This window comes from Stegostoma tigrinum, chromosome 43, assembly GCF_030684315.1.
Source record: "Stegostoma tigrinum isolate sSteTig4 chromosome 43, sSteTig4.hap1, whole genome shotgun sequence".
NCBI classification, from domain to species: domain Eukaryota; kingdom Metazoa; phylum Chordata; class Chondrichthyes; order Orectolobiformes; family Stegostomatidae; genus Stegostoma; species Stegostoma tigrinum.
Genome location: NC_081396.1, coordinates 6681091 through 6702120, shown reverse-complemented (window position 1 = coordinate 6702120; position 21030 = coordinate 6681091). Strand labels below are relative to the sequence as shown.

Here is a 21030-nt window from a genome sequence, read left to right as displayed (position 1 = left end):
TCTGAGGGAGCGGCGTTGCTCACTCGGGCAGCCCTCCAGCCGGGCCCCCCTGGGCACAGACCTGGCAAGACCTCTACACACACTGTGTGCCCCCTTTAAACCCCACCCACCCCCACTCTCTGGGTGCCTCCTGCGCTTCGGTGCCCAGCGTGGGTGGGCAATTTGGTCGAATATTGGCCAATATGGGGATGGCGCGCCTAACCATGGGCATCTGTGTTGGGGAGGGGGGGGTGCGTGGACAGATTGTGGGGGGAATAAAGGAGCTGCACCATGTCACCTTGCCCTCCGGTTCTCACCCCCCCCCGCCACCGCCACCCAACCCTTGCCCCACCTCCACCCCCCCCGACCCTGACCCTCACAGGACGGTGACCACGGCGAGCTCGGAGCTGACCCGGAAATTCTGGACGTCCCCCAGCCCGCAGAGGCCGTTCCGCATCTGCGACCACGACAGGACCACCCGGACAGGGGTGACGGCCGGCAGCCTGAGAGAGCTCATCAACAAGGTGGGTCTGCCGCGACGCCGGCCGGCGGGCGGGCGGGCACGGGGCGGGCGGGCAGGCGCTGCCAATCAGCCGGAGGGCAGCCCGACTGCCGACTCGCCGAGCCCTCGGCGCCCCCTGCCGCGCACGGAAACGACGTGGCTCGCTCCCCTCCCCCGCCCACTGCCGGCGAACCCCGTCCCTTGCTCCGCGCCGACGGCTGAGCTCTCTGTCTTGTTCCAGAACCATCGGCGGATCAGTAATTCCCCACGGCTAACCCACCCTAACCCGCACATCCCTGTGCACTATGGGTAATTCCCCCGGGGCTAACCCACCCTAACCCGCACATCCCTGTGCACTATGGGTAATTCCCCACGGCTAACCCACCCTGACCCCCACATCCCTGTGCACTATGGGTAATTCCCCACGGCTAAACCACCCTAACCCCCACATCCCTGTGCACTATGGGTAATTCCCCACGGCTAACCCACCCTGACCCACACATCCCTGTGCACTATGGGTAATTCCCCACGGCTAACCCACCCTGACCCGCACATCCCTGTGCACTATGGGTAATTCCCCGCGGCTAACCCATCCTAACCCCCACATCCCTGTGCACTATGGGTAATTCCCCACGGCTAACCCACCCTAACCCGCACATCCCTGTGCACTATGGGTAATTCCCCATGGCTAACCCACCCTAACCCCCACATCCCTGTGCACTATGGGTAATTCCCCACGGCTAACCCACCCTAACCCGCACATCCCTGTGCACTATGGGTAATTCCCCACGGCTAACCCACCCTAACCCACACATCCCTGTGCACTATGGGTAATTCCCCACGGCTAACCCACCCTAACCCACACATCCCTGTGCACTATGGGTAATTCCCCACGGCTAACCCACCCTAACCCCCACATCCCTGTGCACTATGGGTAATTCCCCGGGGCTAACCCACCCTAACCCGCACATCCCTGTGCACTATGGGTAATTCCCCACGGCTAACCCACCCTAACCCCCACATCCCTGTGCACTATGGGTAATTCCCCGGGGCTAACCCACCCTAACCCACACATCCCTGTGCACTATGGGTAATTCCCCACGGCTAACCCACCCTAACCCACACATCCCTGTGCACTATGGGTAATTCCCCATGGCTAACCCACACATCCCTGTGCACTATGGGTAATTCCCCATGGCTAACCCACCCTAACCCGCACATCCCTGTGCACTATGGGTAATTCCCCACGGCTAACCCACCCTAACCCCCACATCCCTGTGCACTATGGGTAATTCCCCACGGCTAACCCACCCTAACCCGCACATCCCTGTGCACTATGGGTAATTCCCCATGGCTAATCCACCCTAACCCGCACATCCCTGTGCACTATGGGTAATTCCCCACGGCTAACCCACCCTAACCCGCACATCCCTGTGCACTATGGGTAATTCCCCACGGCTAACCCACCCTAACCCGCACATCCCCGTGCACTATGGGTAATTCCCCACGGCTAACCCACCCTAACCCGCACATCCCCGTGCACTATGGGTAATTCCCCACGGCTAACCCACCCTGACCCGCCCATCCCTGTGCACTATGGGTAATTCCCCACGGCTAACCCACCCTAACCCGCACATCCCTGTGCACTATGGGTAATTCCCCACGGCTAACCCACCCTGACCCGCCCATCCCTGTGCACTATGGGTAATTCCCCACGGTTACCACACCCTAACCCGCACATCCCTGTGCACTATGGGTAATTCCCCACGGCTAACCCACCCTAACCCCCACATCCCTGTGCACTATGGGTAATTCCCCACGGCTAACCCACCCTGACCCCCACATCCCTGTGCACTATGGGTAATTTCCCACGGCTAACCCACCCTAACCCGCACATCCCTGTGCACTATGGGTAATTCCCCACGGCTAACCCACCCTAACCCGCACATCCCCGTGCACTATGGGTAATTCCCCACGGCTAACCCACCCTAACCCCCACATCCCTGTGCACTATGGGTAATACCCCACGGCTAACCCACCCTAACCCACACATCCCTGTGCACTATGGGTAATTCCCCATGGCTAACCCACCCTGACCCCCCCATCCCTGTGCACTATGGGTAATTCCCCAAGGCTAACCCACCCTAACCCCCACATCCCTGTGCACTATGGGTAATTCCCCATGGCTAACCCACCCTGACCCCCCCATCCCTGGGCACTATGGGTAATTCCCCACGGCTAACCCACCCTAACCCCCACATCCCTGTGCACTATGGGTAATTCCCCACGGCTAACCCACCCTAACCCCCACATCCCTGTGCACTATGGGTAATTCCCCATGGCTAACCCACCCTAACCCCCAAATCCCTGGGCACTATGGGTAATTCCCCACGGCTAACCCACCCTAACCCCCACATCCCTGTGCACTATGGGTAATTCCCCATGGCTAACCCACCCTAACCCCCACATCCCTGTGCACTATGGGTAATTCCCCATGGCTAACCCACCCTGACCCCCCCATCCCTGGGCACTATGGGTAATTCCCCACGGCTAACCCACCCTAACCCCCACATCCCTGTGCACTATGGGTAATTCCCCATGGCTAACCCACCCTGACCCCCCCATCCCTGGGCACTATGGGTAATTCCCCACGGCTAACCCACCCTAACCCCCACATCCCTGTGCACTATGGGTAATTCCCAACGGCTAACCCACCCTAACCCCCACAGCCCTGTGCACTATGGGTAATTCCCAACGGCTAACCCACCCTAACCCCCACATCCCTGTGCACTATGGGTAATTCCCCACGGCTAACCCACCCTAACCCCCACATCCCTGTGCACTATGGGTAATTCCCCATGGCTAACCCACCCTGACCCCCCCATCCCTGGGCACTATGGGTAATTCCCCACGGCTAACCCACCCTAACCCCCACATCCCTGTGCACTATGGGTAATTCCCAACGGCTAACCCACCCTAACCCCCACATCCCTGTGCACTATGGGTAATTCCCAACGGCTAACCCACCCTAACCCCCACATCCCTGTGCACTATGGGTAATTCCCCACGGCTAACCCGCACATCCCAGTGCACTATGGGTAATTCCCCACGGCTAACCCACCCTAACCCGCACATCCCAGTGCACTATGGGTAATTTCCCACAGCTAACCCACCCTAACCCGCACATCCCAGTGCACTATGGGTAATTCCCCACGGCTAACCCACCCTAACCCCCACATCCCTGTGCACTATGGGTAATTCCCCACGGCTAACCCACCCTAACCCGCACATCCCTGTGCACGATGGGTAATTCCCCACGGCTAACCCACCCTAACCCGCACATCCCTGTGCACTATGGGTAATTCCCCACGGCTAACCCACCCTAACCCGCACATCCCTGTGCACTATGGGTAATTCCCCACGGCTAACCCACCCTGACCCGCCCATCCCTGTGCACTGTGGGTAATTCCCCACGGTTACCACACCCTAACCCGCACATCCCTGTGCACTATGGGTAATTCCCCACGGCTAACCCACCCTAACCCCCACATCCCTGTGCACTATGGGTAATTCCCCACGGCTAACCCACCCTGACCCCCACATCCCTGTGCACTATGGGTAATTTCCCACGGCTAACCCACCCTAACCCGCACATCCCTGTGCACTATGGGTAATTCCCCACGGCTAACCCACCCTAACCCGCACATCCCCGTGCACTATGGGTAATTCCCCACGGCTAACCCACCCTAACCCCCACATCCCTGTGCACTATGGGTAATACCCCACGGCTAACCCACCCTAACCCACACATCCCTGTGCACTATGGGTAATTCCCCATGGCTAACCCACCCTGACCCCCCCATCCCTGTGCACTATGGGTAATTCCCCAAGGCTAACCCACCCTAACCCCCACATCCCTGTGCACTATGGGTAATTCCCCATGGCTAACCCACCCTGACCCCCCCATCCCTGGGCACTATGGGTAATTCCCCACGGCTAACCCACCCTGACCCCCACATCCCTGTGCACTATGGGTAATTCCCCATGGCTAACCCACCCTAACCCCCACATCCCTGTGCACTATGGGTAATTCCCCATGGCTAACCCACCCTGACCCCCCCATCCCTGGGCACTATGGGTAATTCCCCACGGCTAACCCACCCTAACCCCCACATCCCTGTGCACTATGGGTAATTCCCCATGGCTAACCCACCCTGACCCCCCCATCCCTGGGCACTATGGGTAATTCCCCACGGCTAACCCACCCTAACCCCCACATCCCTGTGCACTATGGGTAATTCCCCATGGCTAACCCACCCTAACCCCCACATCCCTGTGCACTATGGGTAATTCCCCATGGCTAACCCACCCTGACCCCCCCATCCCTGGGCACTATGGGTAATTCCCCACGGCTAACCCACCCTAACCCCCACATCCCTGTGCACTATGGGTAATTCCCCATGGCTAACCCACCCTGACCCCCCCATCCCTGGGCACTATGGGTAATTCCCCACGGCTAACCCACCCTAACCCCCACATCCCTGTGCACTATGGGTAATTCCCAACGGCTAACCCACCCTAACCCCCACATCCCTGTGCACTATGGGTAATTCCCAACGGCTAACCCACCCTAACCCCCACATCCCTGTGCACTATGGGTAATTCCCAACGGCTAACCCACCCTAACCCCCACATCCCTGTGCACTATGGGTAATTCCCCATGGCTAACCCACCCTGACCCCCCCATCCCTGGGCACTATGGGTTATTCCCCACGGCTAACCCACCCTAACCCCCACATCCCTGTGCACTATGGGTAATTCCCAACGGCTAACCCACCCTAACCCCCACATCCCTGTGCACTATGGGTAATTCCCAACGGCTAACCCACCCTAACCCCCACATCCCTGTGCACTATGGGTAATTCCCCACGGCTAACCCGCACATCCCAGTGCACTATGGGTAATTCCCCACGGCTAACCCACCCTAACCCGCACATCCCAGTGCACTATGGGTAATTTCCCACGGCTAACCCACCCTAACCCCCACATCCCTGTGCACTATGGGTAATTCCCCACGGCTAACCCACCCTAACCCGCACATCCCAGTGCACTATGGGTAATTTCCCACGGCTAACCCACCCTGACCCGCACATCCCTGTGCACTATGGGTAATTTCCCACGGCTAACCCACCCTGACCCGCACATCCCTGTGCACTATGGGTAATTCCCCACGGCTAACCCACCCTAACCCCCACATCCCTGTGCACTATGGGTAATTCCCCATGGCTAACCCACCCTAACCCGCACATCCCTGTGCACTATGGGTAATTCCCCACGGCTAACCCACCCTAACCCACACATCCCTGTGCACTATGGCTAATTCCCCACGGCTAACCCACCCTAACCCGCACATCCCTGGGCACTATGGGTAATTCCCCACGGCTAATCCACCATGACCCACACATCCCTGTGCACTATGGGTAATTCCCCACGGCTAACCCACCCTAACCCACATATCCCTGTGCACTATGGGTAATTCCCCACGGCTAACCCACCCTAACCCGCACATCCCTGTGCACTATGGGTAATTCCCCACGGCTAACCCACCCTAACCCGCACATCCCTGAGCACTATGGGTAATTCCCCACGGCTAACCCACCCTAACCCGCACATCCCTGTGCACTATGGGTACTTCCCCACGGCTAACCCAACCTGACCCACACATCCCTGTGTACTATGGGTAATTCCCCACCCTAACCCGCACATCCCTGTGCACTATGGGTAATTCCCCACGGCTAACCCACCCTGACCCCCACATCCCTGGGCACTATGGGTAATTCCCCACGGCTAACCCACCCTAACCCCCACTTCCCTGGGCACTATGGGTAATTCCCCCCGGGGCTAACCCACCCTGACCCCCACATCCCTGGGCACTATGGGTAATTCCCCCCGGGGCTAACCCCACCCCCCGACCCGCACATCCCTGTGCACTATGGGTAATTCCCCACGGATAACCCGCACATCCCTGTGCACTATGGGTAATTCCCCACGGCTAACCCACACATCCCTGTGCACTATGGGTAATTCCCCACGGCTAACCCACACATCCCTGTGCACTATGGGTAATTCCCCACGGCTAACCCACCCTAACCCGCACATCCCTGTGCACTATGGGTAATTTCCCACAGCTTACCCACACATCCCTGTGCACTATGGGTAATTCCCCACGGCTAACCCACCCTAACCCGCACATCCCTGTGCACTATGGGTAATTCCCCACGGCTATCCCGCCCTAACCCGCATATCCCTGTGCCCTATGGGTAATTCCCCACGGCTAACCCACACATCCCTGTGCACTATGGGTAACTTCTCACGGCTAACCCACCCTAACCCGCACATCCCTGTGCACTATGGGTAATTCCCCACGGCTAACCCACCCTAACCCCCACATCCCTGTGCACTATGGGTAATACCCCACGGCTAACCCACCCTAACCCCAACATCCCTGTGCACTATGGGTAATTTCCCATGGCTAACACATCCTGACCTGCACATCCCTGGGCACTATGGGTAATTTCCCACGACTAACCCACCCTGACCCCCACCTCCCTGTGCACTATGGGTAATTCCCCACGGCTATCCCACCCTAACCCACACATCCCTGTGCACTATGGGTAATTCCCCATGGCTAACCCACACATACCTGCGCTACCCACTGAGCCACTCCAGTGTGGAAACAGCAAAGTGTATAGATGGGGGCCCGTTGATGTACAATTAGATTTCCAGCGACATTCAATAAGGTGCCTCATCGATGTTGTCTGCACAATGTAAGAGGTGAAAGTGCGAGAGAGTAAAATGTTGGGACCACGGGAAGGATTGGGAAGTGGTTTAGAATCCGAGAGCAGAGATGTGCTCCTCAGGCTCTCTCAGGCTGTGGTCAGGAATGGCAAACAGGAGGCTGGAAGAACACTGAATGCCAGTCTCACTGTGCCAGGGACCCAGCTTCAATTCCACGCTGTTCTCCCCGTGTCTGTTTGGAATTCCTCCCACGGTCCAAAGATGTGCAGGTTAGGGTGGACTGTCCATGCCAAATCGCCCCATAGCGTTCAGGGAGGCGTACAGTAGGTGGGTTCTCAGGGGAAAGTGTCTGGGTGGGCTGTCCTCAGGGCTGCTGTGGACCCGTTGGGCCGAAGGGCCTGTTTCCACACAGCAGGGACTCTGCGATTCCTCAGGATACAGGTCAGAGCACATTTGGAATATCGTGAGCAGGCCCCCCCTTCTCGGGAAGGGCATGTTGGTGTGGGAGGGGGTTCGGAGGATGTTTACGGGAATGATCCTGGGCGACGAAGGGCTGGTCATGCGTGAAGCGGATGAGGATTCTGGGCCTGTACTCGATGGAGTTGAGAAGGATGTGGGGAGATCGGACTGAAATTCACAAGAGGCCTGGACATAGGGGACGTGGAGATGACGTTTCAACCAGTAGGAGACGCTAGGACCCAAGGGCTCAGGGTCAAGGGATGTCCCTTTTGAACTGAGAAGAGGAGGGATTTCTTCAGCCAGAGGGGTTTGAATCTGTGGAATGCATTGCAGCAGAGGGCTGCAGACGCCAAATCAATGAGTGTCTTTAAGGCAGAGATAGATCGGTTCCTGGTTGGTCGGGGGTCAAGGATCGTGGGGATCAGGCAGCCCCGATCGAATGGCTGAGCAGAACCAACGGGCAGAATGGCCTCGCCCTGACCCTCCGTCTCACGGGAAGCCAACTGGACGAAGTGAGCCACCTCGAACAGGTGGCCTTCGGCTCGGCAGGGTGCCCTGACACCCAGGCCAGCTGCTCGAAGCCTTGAGCAGCGGAAGGGCTGGACGCAGGGAGGTGAAATTTTGCCAACGTCGCAGCGATGGAGACGAGGAGGGGCAAAGACGTGGCGAAATTGGCCAATGTTTGTCAGATGGTGTGGAAACGTAACTTGCTCCACCATTCGAACCCCTATCGTTTTAATCTCATGCGGCACAGTGATAATGGCCCAACGTTTGACCTAGAAGGCCAGGGTTCAAGTCCCACCTGCTCCAGAGGTGTCCCCTACCAGGAAAACCGGGGCAGGGCTTATACACTGAATGGGAAGGTCCTGGGGGAGTGTTGCTGAGCAGAGAGACCTCGGGGGGAGCAGGGATGTAGTTCCTGGAAAGTGGAGCTGCAGGTAGACAGGGCGGTGAGGGGGTAGTGTTCGGGGCGCTCGCCTTTATGGGTCAGTGCGCTGAGTACAGGGAGTCGGGAGGGTCGTGTTGGGGCTGCACATGGATATGGGTCAGGGCCGCTTTGGGAATACTGCGTCCACTCCCGGTCTCCCTGCTGTAGGGAGGATGGTGTGAAAGGGTTCGGATAAGAGTTACAGGGATGTCGGAGGGTTTGAGCTACAGGGAGAGGCTGGGGGTTGTTTTCCCCGGAGTGTCGGGGGCTGAGTGGGGGGGGACCTTATAGAGGTTTATAACATCGGGAGGGGGAATGGACAAGGTCTTTCCCCCCCAAGGGAGGGGGGAGTCCAAAACTAGAGGGGCACAGGTTTAAGGTGGGAGGGGGAAGGTTTAAAAGGGACCTGAGGGGCAACATTTTCACACAGAGGGTGGGGGGGAAGGAGCTGCCGGAGGTAGTGGGTGGGGGCCGGTACAGTTACAGCATTTAGAAGGCTTCGGGATGGGGACGTGGATAGGAAGGGTTTGGGAGGATAGGGGGCCGAATGCTAGCAGATGGGATGAGATGAATTTAGGGTAATCTGGGTCAGCACGGATGGGATGGGCCGAAAGGTCTGTTTCCACACTGAGTGACTTTATGCATCCATCTCTGAAGAGATAGATTAGAAAATATCTCTAATTTGAGCAAAGAGAGAGAGTGTGAGGGAGTGACAGAACTCTGTGGTGCAGAGGGATCTGAGTGACCTGGGACATGCCTCACACAAAGTCAGTACGCAGTGATTGGGAACGCCAGTGGGATCTTGCTGTTCACTGAAAGGGGGAATGGAATAGAAAAACTGGGATGTTGCCCTGCTGCTGTGTAGGGCCATGGTGGGGCACCTCGGCTGATCCCGGGGAGGGAGGGTCTGCCTGACGAGGAGAGGGGGAGACACACGGGCCTGTACTCATTGGGGTTTAGAGGAATGAGGGGCGACCTTATGGAAACAGACAGGGTTCTTGGGGGAGACCTGACAGGGGGGAGATGGGAAGGGGTTGTTACCCCCTTGTGTGGGAGAGTCTAGGACCCAGAGGGGGCATCATCTCAGAGCGAGGGGGTCGCCCACTGAAGATGGAGAATGGGGAGGGATTTCTTCTGTCTCTGAGTGGGGGGGGAGGAGCTGGGGGTCGGGGTGGGGGGGAGCTATCGAGGCCGGGACATCGAGGGTATTGAAGGCCGAGAGAGAGAGGGATTTTTAATTGGGAAGGGATCGACGGGGGAAAAGGCAGGGAAGCGAGAGTCGGGGATGATGGGATCAGCCCACGACCCCGCCGATTGGTGGATGGGCCGAACGGCCCCCTCCCACTCCTGTGGCTGACCGCGTCGCGCTTCTCTCCTCCAATCCCACCCCCACCCTCCTTCTCTTGGCCCCCCCACCCACCCGCCTCCCCTCCCCCACCGCCTGCAGGCCTTGGACGTCCTGCTCCTCACGGGAGTGGTCACCCTGGTCCTGGAGGAAGATGGCACCGCCGTCGACAACGAAGACTTCTTCCAGCACTTGGACGACGACACCAGCTTCATGGTGCTGCAGAAGGGCCAACGATGGAAGCCTCCCAAGGTCGGTCAGCTGCTGGAGGGGTGTTCCGGACCCCTGCTGGGCAGAAATGGGGTTGGCGGGGGTGGGGGACGGTAGGTGGACCTTGCTGGACAGGCTGGCACCTGTTGGGGGCTGGGGGAAGCAGTGACAGGGGGCACAGCACACAGAGGCTAGAAGGGCCAAACGGCCACCCCTACTAGCCACCAGGCACACCCTTTCCATTTGGAGTCAGTGATGATTGACCAGTGGTTGACCCAGCACATCCCCCAGGTTGGGCAGGGCAAGGGAGGGGGCCCGGTGACCGTCCTCGGTGGGGGGGGGGGTGGGGGGTGAGTTTTAACCCAATGAACTGTCTGGTGTGACCCGCACAGTTTTTTTTGGTGGGGGGGTGGTGGGGGATCTGCCGCTCTAACCTGCGTCTGGGCCTGTGCAAGTGACTCCAGGCCCCTTGGAAAACGCCCCTCTGTGTCTAACCCTGTGCTGTCCCTGGGAGTGTTTGATGAGGGGGGGTTGGGCAGTGTAGAGGGAGCTTTACTCTGTATCTAACCCCATTCTGTCCTGGGAGTGTGTGATGGAGTGGGACAGTGTAGAGGGAGCTTTACACTATATCTAACCCCGTGCTGTCCCTGGGAGTGTTTGATGGAAGCAGGGTTGGCGGGGTGGTGACGGCGTAGAGGGAGCTTTAGCACGGAGCTGAGCCCGGACTCCTACCAAACCTGGGAGCCTTCCTCAGTATCTGAGCCGTAATCTGGGGCTTGGCCCTCCTTTCGCAGAGGGGGATGGTTTCCTGTTCCCTGATCCAGAAACCCAGGAACGCCAGAGACATCGCCCGCATCACCTTCGATATCTACAAGCTCAACCCCAGGGATCTGTTTGGCTCACTCAACGTTCGCGCTACTTTCTATGGACTGTACTCCATGACCTTCGATGTCAAGTGTCTCGGGCCAAAGAAGGTTCTGAGGTAACAGCGCAGCCTGCGGGTGCCCGTCCTGCCGTCACTCTGAGTGTAACCGCGAGAGCCCGGGGAGTTACAAACAGTATCGCAGCATCTTGGGCGTTATCTTCGGTCGTCCTGATGAAACAGTAGCTCATTTGCGCTGAGTACAGGGAGTTGGGAGGGTCGTGTTGGGGCTGTACATGGATATGGGTTAGGGCCGCGTTGGGAATACTGTGTCCAATCCCGGTCTCCCTGCTGTAGGGAGGATGGTGTGAAAGGGTTTGGATAAGAGTTACAGGGATGTCGGAGGGTTTGAGCTACAGGGAGAGGCTGGGGGCTGTTTTCCCCGGAGTGTCGGGGGCTGAGTGGGGGGGACCTTATATAGAGGTTTATAACATCGGGAGGGGGAATGGACAAGGTCTTTCCCCCCCCCAAGGGAGGGGGGAGTCCAAAACTAGAGGGGGGGTAGGTTTAAGGTGGGAGGGGGAAAGATTTAAAAGGGACCTGAGGGGTAACTATTTCACACAGAGGGTGGGGGGGAAGGAGTCGCCAGAGGAAGTGGGTGGGGGCCAGTACAGTTACAGCATTTAACAGGCATCGGGATGGGGACATGGATAGGAACGGGTTAGAGGGCCAAATGCTGGCCAATGGGACCAGGTTAATTTAGGATACGTGGGCTGGCACGGACGTGTTGGGCCGAAGGGCCTGTTTCCGTGCTGTATGACACTGAGCTTGCACACATCCAAACAATGAGGAAAATGCCGAATTTTAAGCGAGCACAGCAGTGTATACACAACGGAGGACATTGGGTTGTAAAGCATGGAAACAGACCCTTCAGCCCAGCCAGTCCGTGCTGACCCTAATCCCGAACTCAACTCGTCCCCACCTGCCCGCTCCTGGCCCTTATCCCTCCAAACCTTTCCCTATCCATGAACTTATCCAAATGTCTGTTAAACTCTGTAGCTGTCCCCACACCCACCACTTGCTCAGGAAGCTCATCCCACACACGGACCACCCTCTGTCTATCAAAAAAGAAAATTGCCCCCCCCCACCCCCTGCCTCATTTAAATCTTTCTCCTCCCACTTTAAAAACGTGCCCCCTAGTCTTCAAATCCCCCACCCTCAGGAAAACACACCTGCCATTCACCCTACCGAGACCCCTCATGATTTTATTTACCTCTGAAAGGGTCACCCCCTCCTATGCTCCAGTGAGAACAGTCCCAGCTTCTCCCTGTAACTCAAACCCTCCGTTCCCCCGGTAAATCTGCCCCGGACCCCTCCCCAGCTCAGTAACATCCTCCCTGTAACAGGGAGACCGGGACGGGACACAGAAGAGGCCTCTCCAACGTCCCTGTACAACCCCAGCGGGACGTCCCCAGCCCCTACGCTCGAAGGCTCTGAGCGATGAAGGCGAGCGCGCTGATCGCCTCCTTCCCCACTCCCTGTCTGTGTGTGACCAATGGGTCCCGATGCAGCAAGACCCAGGCCATCTCCTGGTCCGGGCTGTTAAAAACGCCAAGTTACATTTGGGACCGCACACGCACGTGGCAGATGAGAGAAGGGTGCATCCGCTACCCCGTTTGATGTTCCATGGCTTCCCCAGCACTGCTTCGCCCCCAATATCCTGGGTCTGGGGGAGGGAAGGGGAGCATCTCGGAGGACGCACCCCGCATGCTGTGTTCGATGGAGGTGAGGTTACTCGTGCTCTGGAGACAGGGAGGTGCCTGTGTTGTGCACAGCTTCGCCCCCCTCCACAGCTCTGCCAGGGCTTGAGTTTGCTTTTCCCCATTGAGTAGGTGCGGGAGCGGCTGATCTCGACCTGCCTCAGGACCTGACGTGCTCTCTCCGCAGGGAGATGCTCCGTGTCACTTCGTCCCTGATGTACGGGCTCGGCCAGATCCTCGTCACTGCATCCTCGTTAGTGCGGCGCCTGGTCGAGGGAAGTGACCACATCGCAGAGTGGTACAACTGATCCAGCTATTCTCACACTCGCACACACTCTCTCTCTATCACACACACTCACACAGACACACTCTCTCTATCACACACACTCACACAGACACACACTCTCTATCACACACACTCACACAGACACACACTCTCTATCACACACACTATCACACACACTCTCTATCACACACACTATCACACACTCTCTCTATCACACACACTCACACAGACACACACTCTCTATCACACACACTCACACAATCACACACTCTATCACACTCTCTCTATCACACACACTCACACAGACACACACTCTCTATCACACACACTCACACAATCACACTCTCTATCACACACACTCACACAGACACACACTCTCTATCACACACACAATCACACACTCTATCACACTCTCTCTATCACACACACTCACACAGACACACACTCTCTATCACACACACACACAATCACACTCTCTATCACACACACTCACACAGACACACACTCTCTATCACACACACAATCACACACTCTATCACACTCTCTCTATCACACACACTCACACAGACACACACTCTCTATCACACACACACACAATCACACTCTCTATCACACACACTCACACAGACACACACTCTCTATCACACACACTCACACACACACTCTCTATCACACACACACACAATCACACTCTCTATCACACACACTCACACAGACACACTCTCTCTATCACACACACTCACACAGACACACACTCTCTATCACACACACTCTCTATCACACACACTCACACAGACACACACTCTCTATCACACACACTATCACACACACTCTCTATCACACACACTCACACAGACACACTCTCTATCACACACACTCACACAATCACACACTCTATCACACTCTCTCTATCACACACACTCACACAGACACACACTCTCTATCACACACACTCACACAGACACACACTCTCTATCACACTCTCTCTATCACACACACTCACACAGACAGACACACTCTCTATCACACACACTCACACAATCACACTCTCTATCACACACACACACAATCACACTCCCTATCACACACACTCACACAGACACACACTCTCTATCACACACACTCTCTATCACACACACTCTCTATCACACACACTCACACAGTCACACACTCTCTATCACACACACTCACACACAATCACACTCTCTCTATCACACACACTCACACACTCTCTATCACACACACTCTCTATCACACACACTCTCTATCACACACACTCACACAGACACACACTCTCTATCACACACACTCTAACACTCTCTATCACACACACTCTCTTTCACACACACTCTCTATCACACACACACACACAATCACACACTCTATCACACTCTCTCTATCACACACTCTCTCTATCACACACACTCTCTATCACACACACTCTCTATCACACACACTCTCTATCACACACACTCTCTATCACACACACTCTCTATCACACACACTCACACAATCACACACTCTATCACACTCTCTCTATCACACACAATCACACACTCTATCACACTCTCTCTATCACACACACTCTCTATCACACACACTCACACACACTCTCTATCACACACACTCACACAGACACACTGTCTATCACACACACTATCACACAGACACACACTCTCTATCACACACTCTCTATCACACACTCTCTATCTCACACACTCTCTATCTCACACACTCTCTATCTCACACACTCTCTATCTCACACACTCTCTATCTCACACACTCTCAATCTCACACACTCACACAATCACACACTCTATCACACACACACTCTATCACACACACACTCTATCACACACACACTCTATCACACACACACTCTATCACACACACACTCTATCACACACACACTCTATCACACACACACTCTATCACACACACTCTCTATCACACACACAGACACACACTCTCTATCACACACACATACACTCTCACACACAAACAGAGACACACACTCACTGAATTGCAGTCAAACTGTCACAAAGCCAATCAGCTCTGTGCAGCCATAACCCGATTCTCAGTACCATTGATCGCGCACACACTCGCTGCAATTAAATATCAGCCTGGTCCATTCTGTACTGAGTGCGGCTCCTCTCTTCAAACAGGCAACTACAGCACCTCGCCATTCGCTCCTGAACCGCAGTGAGGAGGGGCAGAGGGTGGGCAGAACTAAAGAAAGCACCCCCCCGCACCCTGGGGAATGGTCACAGTGCACAAGGAAACCACTCAGCCCCTTGTGTCTGCGCCACGACCCCAATGAGCGCTCACCGTTTGAGCCCGTAGACCTTCTCCCCACAGTTGGGAGAGGGCCATTCTCCACCCCGGCCCGCCACCACTCTCTCACGCCTGTCAATCCTCCGATGGTTCTCAGAATTTCGATTTCACTGACTCATTAAGTTACATCCCAACTTAGATTTCAGTTATGTCTTAACTTTGGCTAAGTTGCATCCTAAATTACACTTCAACTTTGATTACGCTGCATCATAAGTTATATTCATCTTGGGTTAAGGTGCATCTTAAGTCCATGTTCCAGCCTGGGTTGAGATGCATCTTAAGTCATGTTCCAGCCTGTGTTAAGGTGCATCTTAAGTCCATATTCCAGCCTGGGTTAAGGTGCATCTTAAGTCCATGTTCCAGCCTGGGTTAAGGTGCAGATTAAGTCCATGTTCCAGCCTGGGTTAAGGTGCATCTTAAGTCATGTTCCAGCCTGGGTTAAGGTGCATCTTAAGTCCATGTTCCAGCCTGGGTTAAGGTGCAGATTAAGTCCATGTTCCAGCCTGGGTTAAGGTGCACCATAATTTGCGTACCACCCGGGTGAAGTCACATCGTAAGTTAGATTGCAACTAGTTCCATCTTACAATCCAACTCAGGTCCAGCCTACTATTTAAATTGCATCTTAAGATTCGTAACAGTTTGCTCAGTGTTGCGGGGTGGGGTGGGGGGAGGCATCGCTGACTGGGCCCAGCATTTATGGCCAGCTCCCTAATTGCCCCGTTAAGGGGTGATAGTACTGGGCTGCAGCTATTCATTTGAATCAAGTTACTCCTAACACGACGTTTCGAAATGAACACTGGGTCCAGATGATGCCCCTGGTCTTTTCTGCTCGGGATCGGGTCTTGGAAGAGGGGGGAATGTCGGATTTCGGGGGGGTGGGGGAGGCGGTGTTTCAGTCCCTGGACCCAGCGGCAGTCAACGCAAAAGGATCGAGGGATCGCACGTTGCTTGTGGGACCTTGCTGTGCCATCCTCGCCCCAAACCACCCCCAAATTCCGTCGCTTCGTTCTACGCATTCGACTCGCCCCAATGGCAAGACTTGGAGTGTCGGCATCTCCAGCGGCAGCTGAGGGAAGCACAGGAAGACACCAAGGGCACGGAGGGGGCAGGCCACATGGCAGTAACGCTGCGGCAACGGGCAGGGACTGACAGTGCCAGGGATCACGTCATGCCCCGGCAAACAGCTCGGCCTGGCACAGCCGGGTGTGTATCAGGGTCTTCAAACATCCCGCCCAGACCTTCCTCCCAGTCAGGGCCGCTTTGGGAATACTGTGTCCAATCCCGGTCTCCCTGCTGTAGGGAGGATGGTGTGAAAGGGTTCGGATAAGAGTTACAGGGATGTCGGAGGGTTTGAGCTACAGGGAGAGGCTGGGGCTGTTTTGCCCGGAGCGTCAGGGGCTGACGGGGGGACCTTATAGAGGTTTATAACATCATGAGGGGCATGGACAGGGGGAATGGACAAGGTATTCCTCCCCCCCACCCCCCGGGTAGGGGGAGTCCAAAACTAGACGGGGGTAGGTTTAAGGTGGGAGGGGAAAGGTTTAAAAGAGAGCTGAGGGGTAACTATTTCACACAGAGGGTCAGGACCTGCCAGAGGGAGTGGGTGGGGGCCGGTACAGTTACAGCATTTAACAGGCGTCTGGATGGGGACATGGACGGGAAGGGGTTAGAGGGCCAAATGCTGGCCAGTGGGTCTGGATTAGTTTGGGGATATGCGGGTCAGCACGGACGGGTTGGGCCAAAGGGTCTGTGTTGTCTGGCTCTGTGACGCCCATCCCCGGCTGACGACGGACGACTGTTGGAACACCCAGGAGCACAAGGAAACGAGCTGAGGCCACTCTGCCCCTCCAGCGTGCCGTGCCATTCGCTTTAAACGACTTATTTTAAAACCAGTTCTAGACTCTCCCACAAGAAGAGACGTCCTCTCCTCGGTCCCCCGCTGGCCAGATCCCCTTTCTACCAATTCTGTCTCCTGGCTTTTCTAAGCTCCCGGAAGATGCAGGCCCAGCCTTATCCCACGGTGCAGTCCTCACTCGAGTCCGGTAAACCCTCTCTGAACTGCTTCCGAAACACTACCACCCTCCTGAGAGCACGGTGACCAATTATGTCCACAGGACTCCAGATGGAGCTTTGGGAGTCGGGGCTGGGGACGTCTCACCTTGGGGCTGTCCAGGGAGCGGGGTGAGGCTTCTTCGAGAGCCCTGTTCTGCTCTCCCTGTGCTGTGATTAAAATGGAGGGGGGGGGGGGGTCGGGAGAGATTTACCCAGTGGTATGGAGGGGCTGGGACTTTATTCACTGGACCGTTGGAGGCTGAGGGGGTGACCCTTAGAGAGGTTTATAAAGTCATGAGGGGCATAGATAGGGTGAATGGCTGGTGTCTTTTCCCCCCTGGGGTGGGGCAATTTCAAGACTAGGGGGCACATTTGAGGTGAGAGGAGCAAGATTTTAAAAGGACATTTTTTAAACACAGTTAGAACATAGAACAGTACAGCACAGAACAGGCCCTTCAGCCCACAATGTTGTGCCGACCATTGATCCTCATGTATGCAGCCTCAAATTTCTGTGACCATATGCATGTCCAGCAGTCTCTTAAATGACCCCAATGACCTTGCTTCCACAACTGCTGCTGGCAACGCATTCCATGCTCTCACAACTCTCTGCGTAAAGAACCTGCCTCTGACATCCCCTCGATACTTTCCACCAACCAGCTTAAAACTATGACCCCTCGTGCTAGCCATTTCTGCCCTGGGAAATAATCTCTGGCTATCAACTCTATCTATGCCTCTCATTATCTTGTATACCTCAATTAGGTCCCCTCTCCTCCTCCTTTTCTCCAATGAAAAGAGACCGAGCTCAGTCAACCTCTCTTCATAAGATAAGCCCTCCGGTCCAGGCAGCATCCTGGTAAACCTCCTCTGAACCCTCTCCAAAGCATCCACATCTTTCCTATAATAGGGCGCCCAGAACTGGATGCAGTATTCCAAGTGCGGTCTAACCAAAGCTTTATAGAGCTGCAACAAGATCTCACGACTCTTAAACTCAATCCCCCTGTTAATGAAAGCCAAAACACCATATGCTTTCTTAACAACCCTGTCCACTTGGGTGGCCATTTTAAGGGATCTATGTATCTGCACACCAAGATCCCTCTGTTCCTCCACACTGCCAAGAATCCTATCCTTAATCCTGTACTCAGCTTTCAAATTCGACCTTCCAAAGTGCATCACCTCGCATTTATCCAGGTTGAACTCCATCTGCCACCTCTCAGCCCATCTCTGCATCCTGTCAATGTCCCGCTGCAGCCTACAACAGCCCTCTACACTGTCAACGACACCTCCGACCTTTGTGTCGTCTGCAAACTTGCTGACCCATCCTTCAATCCCCTCGTCCAAGTCATTAATAAAAATTACAAACAGTAGAGGCCCAAGGACAGAGCCCTGTGGAACACCACTCACCACTGACTTCCAGGCAGTTACAGAGCTTCTGGGGGGTGGGGGGACAGTTACAACAATTAAAAGACATTTGAGATAAGTACATGACTGGGAAAGTTTCGGAGGGATAAGGGCCAGGGGCAGGCAGGTGGCACCTAGTTGAGTTTGGGATTAGGGTCAGCACAGGCTGGTTGGGCCGAAGGGTCCGTCCCCGTGCTGTATTACTCCATGTGGTCTCACTGCTGCCTGCATATTGAAGGATAACCCGCTCCCACACCCCCCAGCTTGGTGACCGGTTCCCCCACCCCGAGGCTGCTGCCCCCCCTTCCAGCCCCCACGTGGGAGAGTCTCGGACCCAGAGAGGGCACTGTCTCGGAGCGAGGGGGTCGCCCACTGAAGACGGAGCGAGGGTTTGGGGAGTGAATTCTTTACCGTGGCGGGGTGGGTGTCGAGGCTGGGTCATCGATGGTATTGAAGGACGAGACACGGAGAGTGGGGTTTATAATCAGGAAGGGGATTGAGGGTTACGGGAGGTGGGGGGGGGGGTTTCGAAAGTAGTCAAAATTGATCAGATCAGCCACGACCGCAGTAAATGTCACTTTCTGCTCCCACGGGCTTCTCAAGGTCTGATCCCTCTCAGCCCAAGGAGCGACACACTGGATCTTGACCGTGCTCTATCCTGATGAGGCAACCAGCCTGGTGAACACTGACCCCCAGGTGAGTAGCCCTGTACAAACATAGCCACGTTCTTCACCGCAGTGAGCCAGCAACCGCCTCCCTGACCACCGCCATGTGATAGCCCTTCCTTGTTACACGCTGCACAGGGTCACCCCCTCCCGTCCCCAGACTCTCCCACACCACAGGGTAACAACTCCCCCACTTAAGAACCCTCTCTGTTTCAATAAATTTGCCTCTCATTCCTCTAAACCCTGATGAGTACAGGCCGTCCCTCTGTGCCCAGGAATCAGCCCAGTGTTGCCTCTGATCTCCATCTCTGCTTGGATACGGGGCCCTGAACCCGTCCGCAGCCTCCCAGCCTGAACTAGTGCCTTGTGCCGCTTTAGCGAAACCCTCCCTAGCTTTGTACCCTGCTCCCCTTCGAATAAACAGCGTTCCATTTACCTTCCCTGTTACCTGCTGAAGCTGGATGCTAGTCGTTGTCACTTTGGAGCACAAGGCGCAGGAGCAGAGATAGACTGTTCGGCCCATCCAGTCCATTCTGGTCCTTGATCTCCTGCACCTCACTTCATAAAGCCAGGGTGAGGGAGGAAGATTAATTTTGGGCCATCCACAAACAAGGGAAGAGGTAGGTTTGGGAAAATATAGTGCTAAGCCTTGCTTTCATTCCCAGCAGGGAATACGCAGGAAGTAATTACGTTGGGATCGGGAAGAATCAGATATCGGATGAGAGCAATTAACAGGCTGGGATATGAGAGTTTCAACTTCGCTGAGTGCTATAGGAATTCAGATAACATTAAAGGGGACTGTCTGTGCAACTCCTTCTGATGTTTATTCTGTGAGAAGTCTCCAGACACCAGCACACCGCCCCCACATCATCACTGATGTTATCCACGGGAACTGTGGCACGGACACTGAGGGAGCGTGCAAGTGGAATAAAGACAGAGACACTAGGAGGCAGAATCGTAAGTCTAAATAGATGGGGAGTTGTGATAGCAACACACAGTGAAAGACTCCGTGGCCACTCATTCCAGTTACCTGTAACGCCGGGCTAGCCAGGCTTGTTTTCTTTACAGCAGACCAGGCTGAAGGCAGGAGACGGCAGCTCTCCTGCTGTCCTTCCTCCAGCTCCATGACTGTGGTCGGACAGCAGCCGGGCTCAGTTGTGAGGGGGACACGGTCTCGGGGTAAAGGGGCAGGAGATTCGGGGATGGCACTTTCCTCCCCCTCGCTTGGCAGGTGGTGGGAGTCTGGAACGCGCTGCCCGGGAAGGTCACGGAGGCCAGAAACCTTGGGGGGAGAAGAAAATACTTGGATGAGCGCTCCAAACATATCAAAACATTCAGGGATTATGGGACAAGTGTGGCGATTATGTCGATGCAGGCTCACTGGGTCAAAGGGTCTTTTCTGTGTTGTCCAAATCCATGAGCGTCCTCCACCCAGGCCATTCGGCCCGTTCA

At 55.6% G+C, this 21030-nt stretch overlaps 1 protein-coding gene across 5 annotated transcripts in view; it reads left to right on the top strand.

Moving 5' to 3' along the window:
• The window catches only part of cideb (cell death inducing DFFA like effector b), a 24504-nt gene extending 3906 nt beyond the window's left edge, over nt 1-20598 (top strand). The window contains exons 2-6 of one of the 5 annotated variants that reach the window (XR_009443152.1): nt 362-503; nt 10114-10263; nt 11016-11203; nt 19517-19609; nt 20247-20598. Coding sequence is in view for 3 of the 5 variants with exons in the window: in XM_059641789.1 (XP_059497772.1) it covers nt 362-503; nt 10114-10263; nt 11016-11203; nt 13031-13151 (601 nt within the window). In the remaining 2 variants the exon portion in view is untranslated. Of the gene's footprint in view, nt 1-361; nt 504-10113; nt 10264-11015; nt 11204-13030; nt 13259-19516; nt 19610-20243 lie in introns of those variants that run through there. The other 4 variants (XR_009443151.1, XM_059641791.1, XM_059641790.1 and 1 more) reach the window with 4 other exon arrangements.
• Nucleotides 20599-21030: the final 432 nt, after the last annotated feature.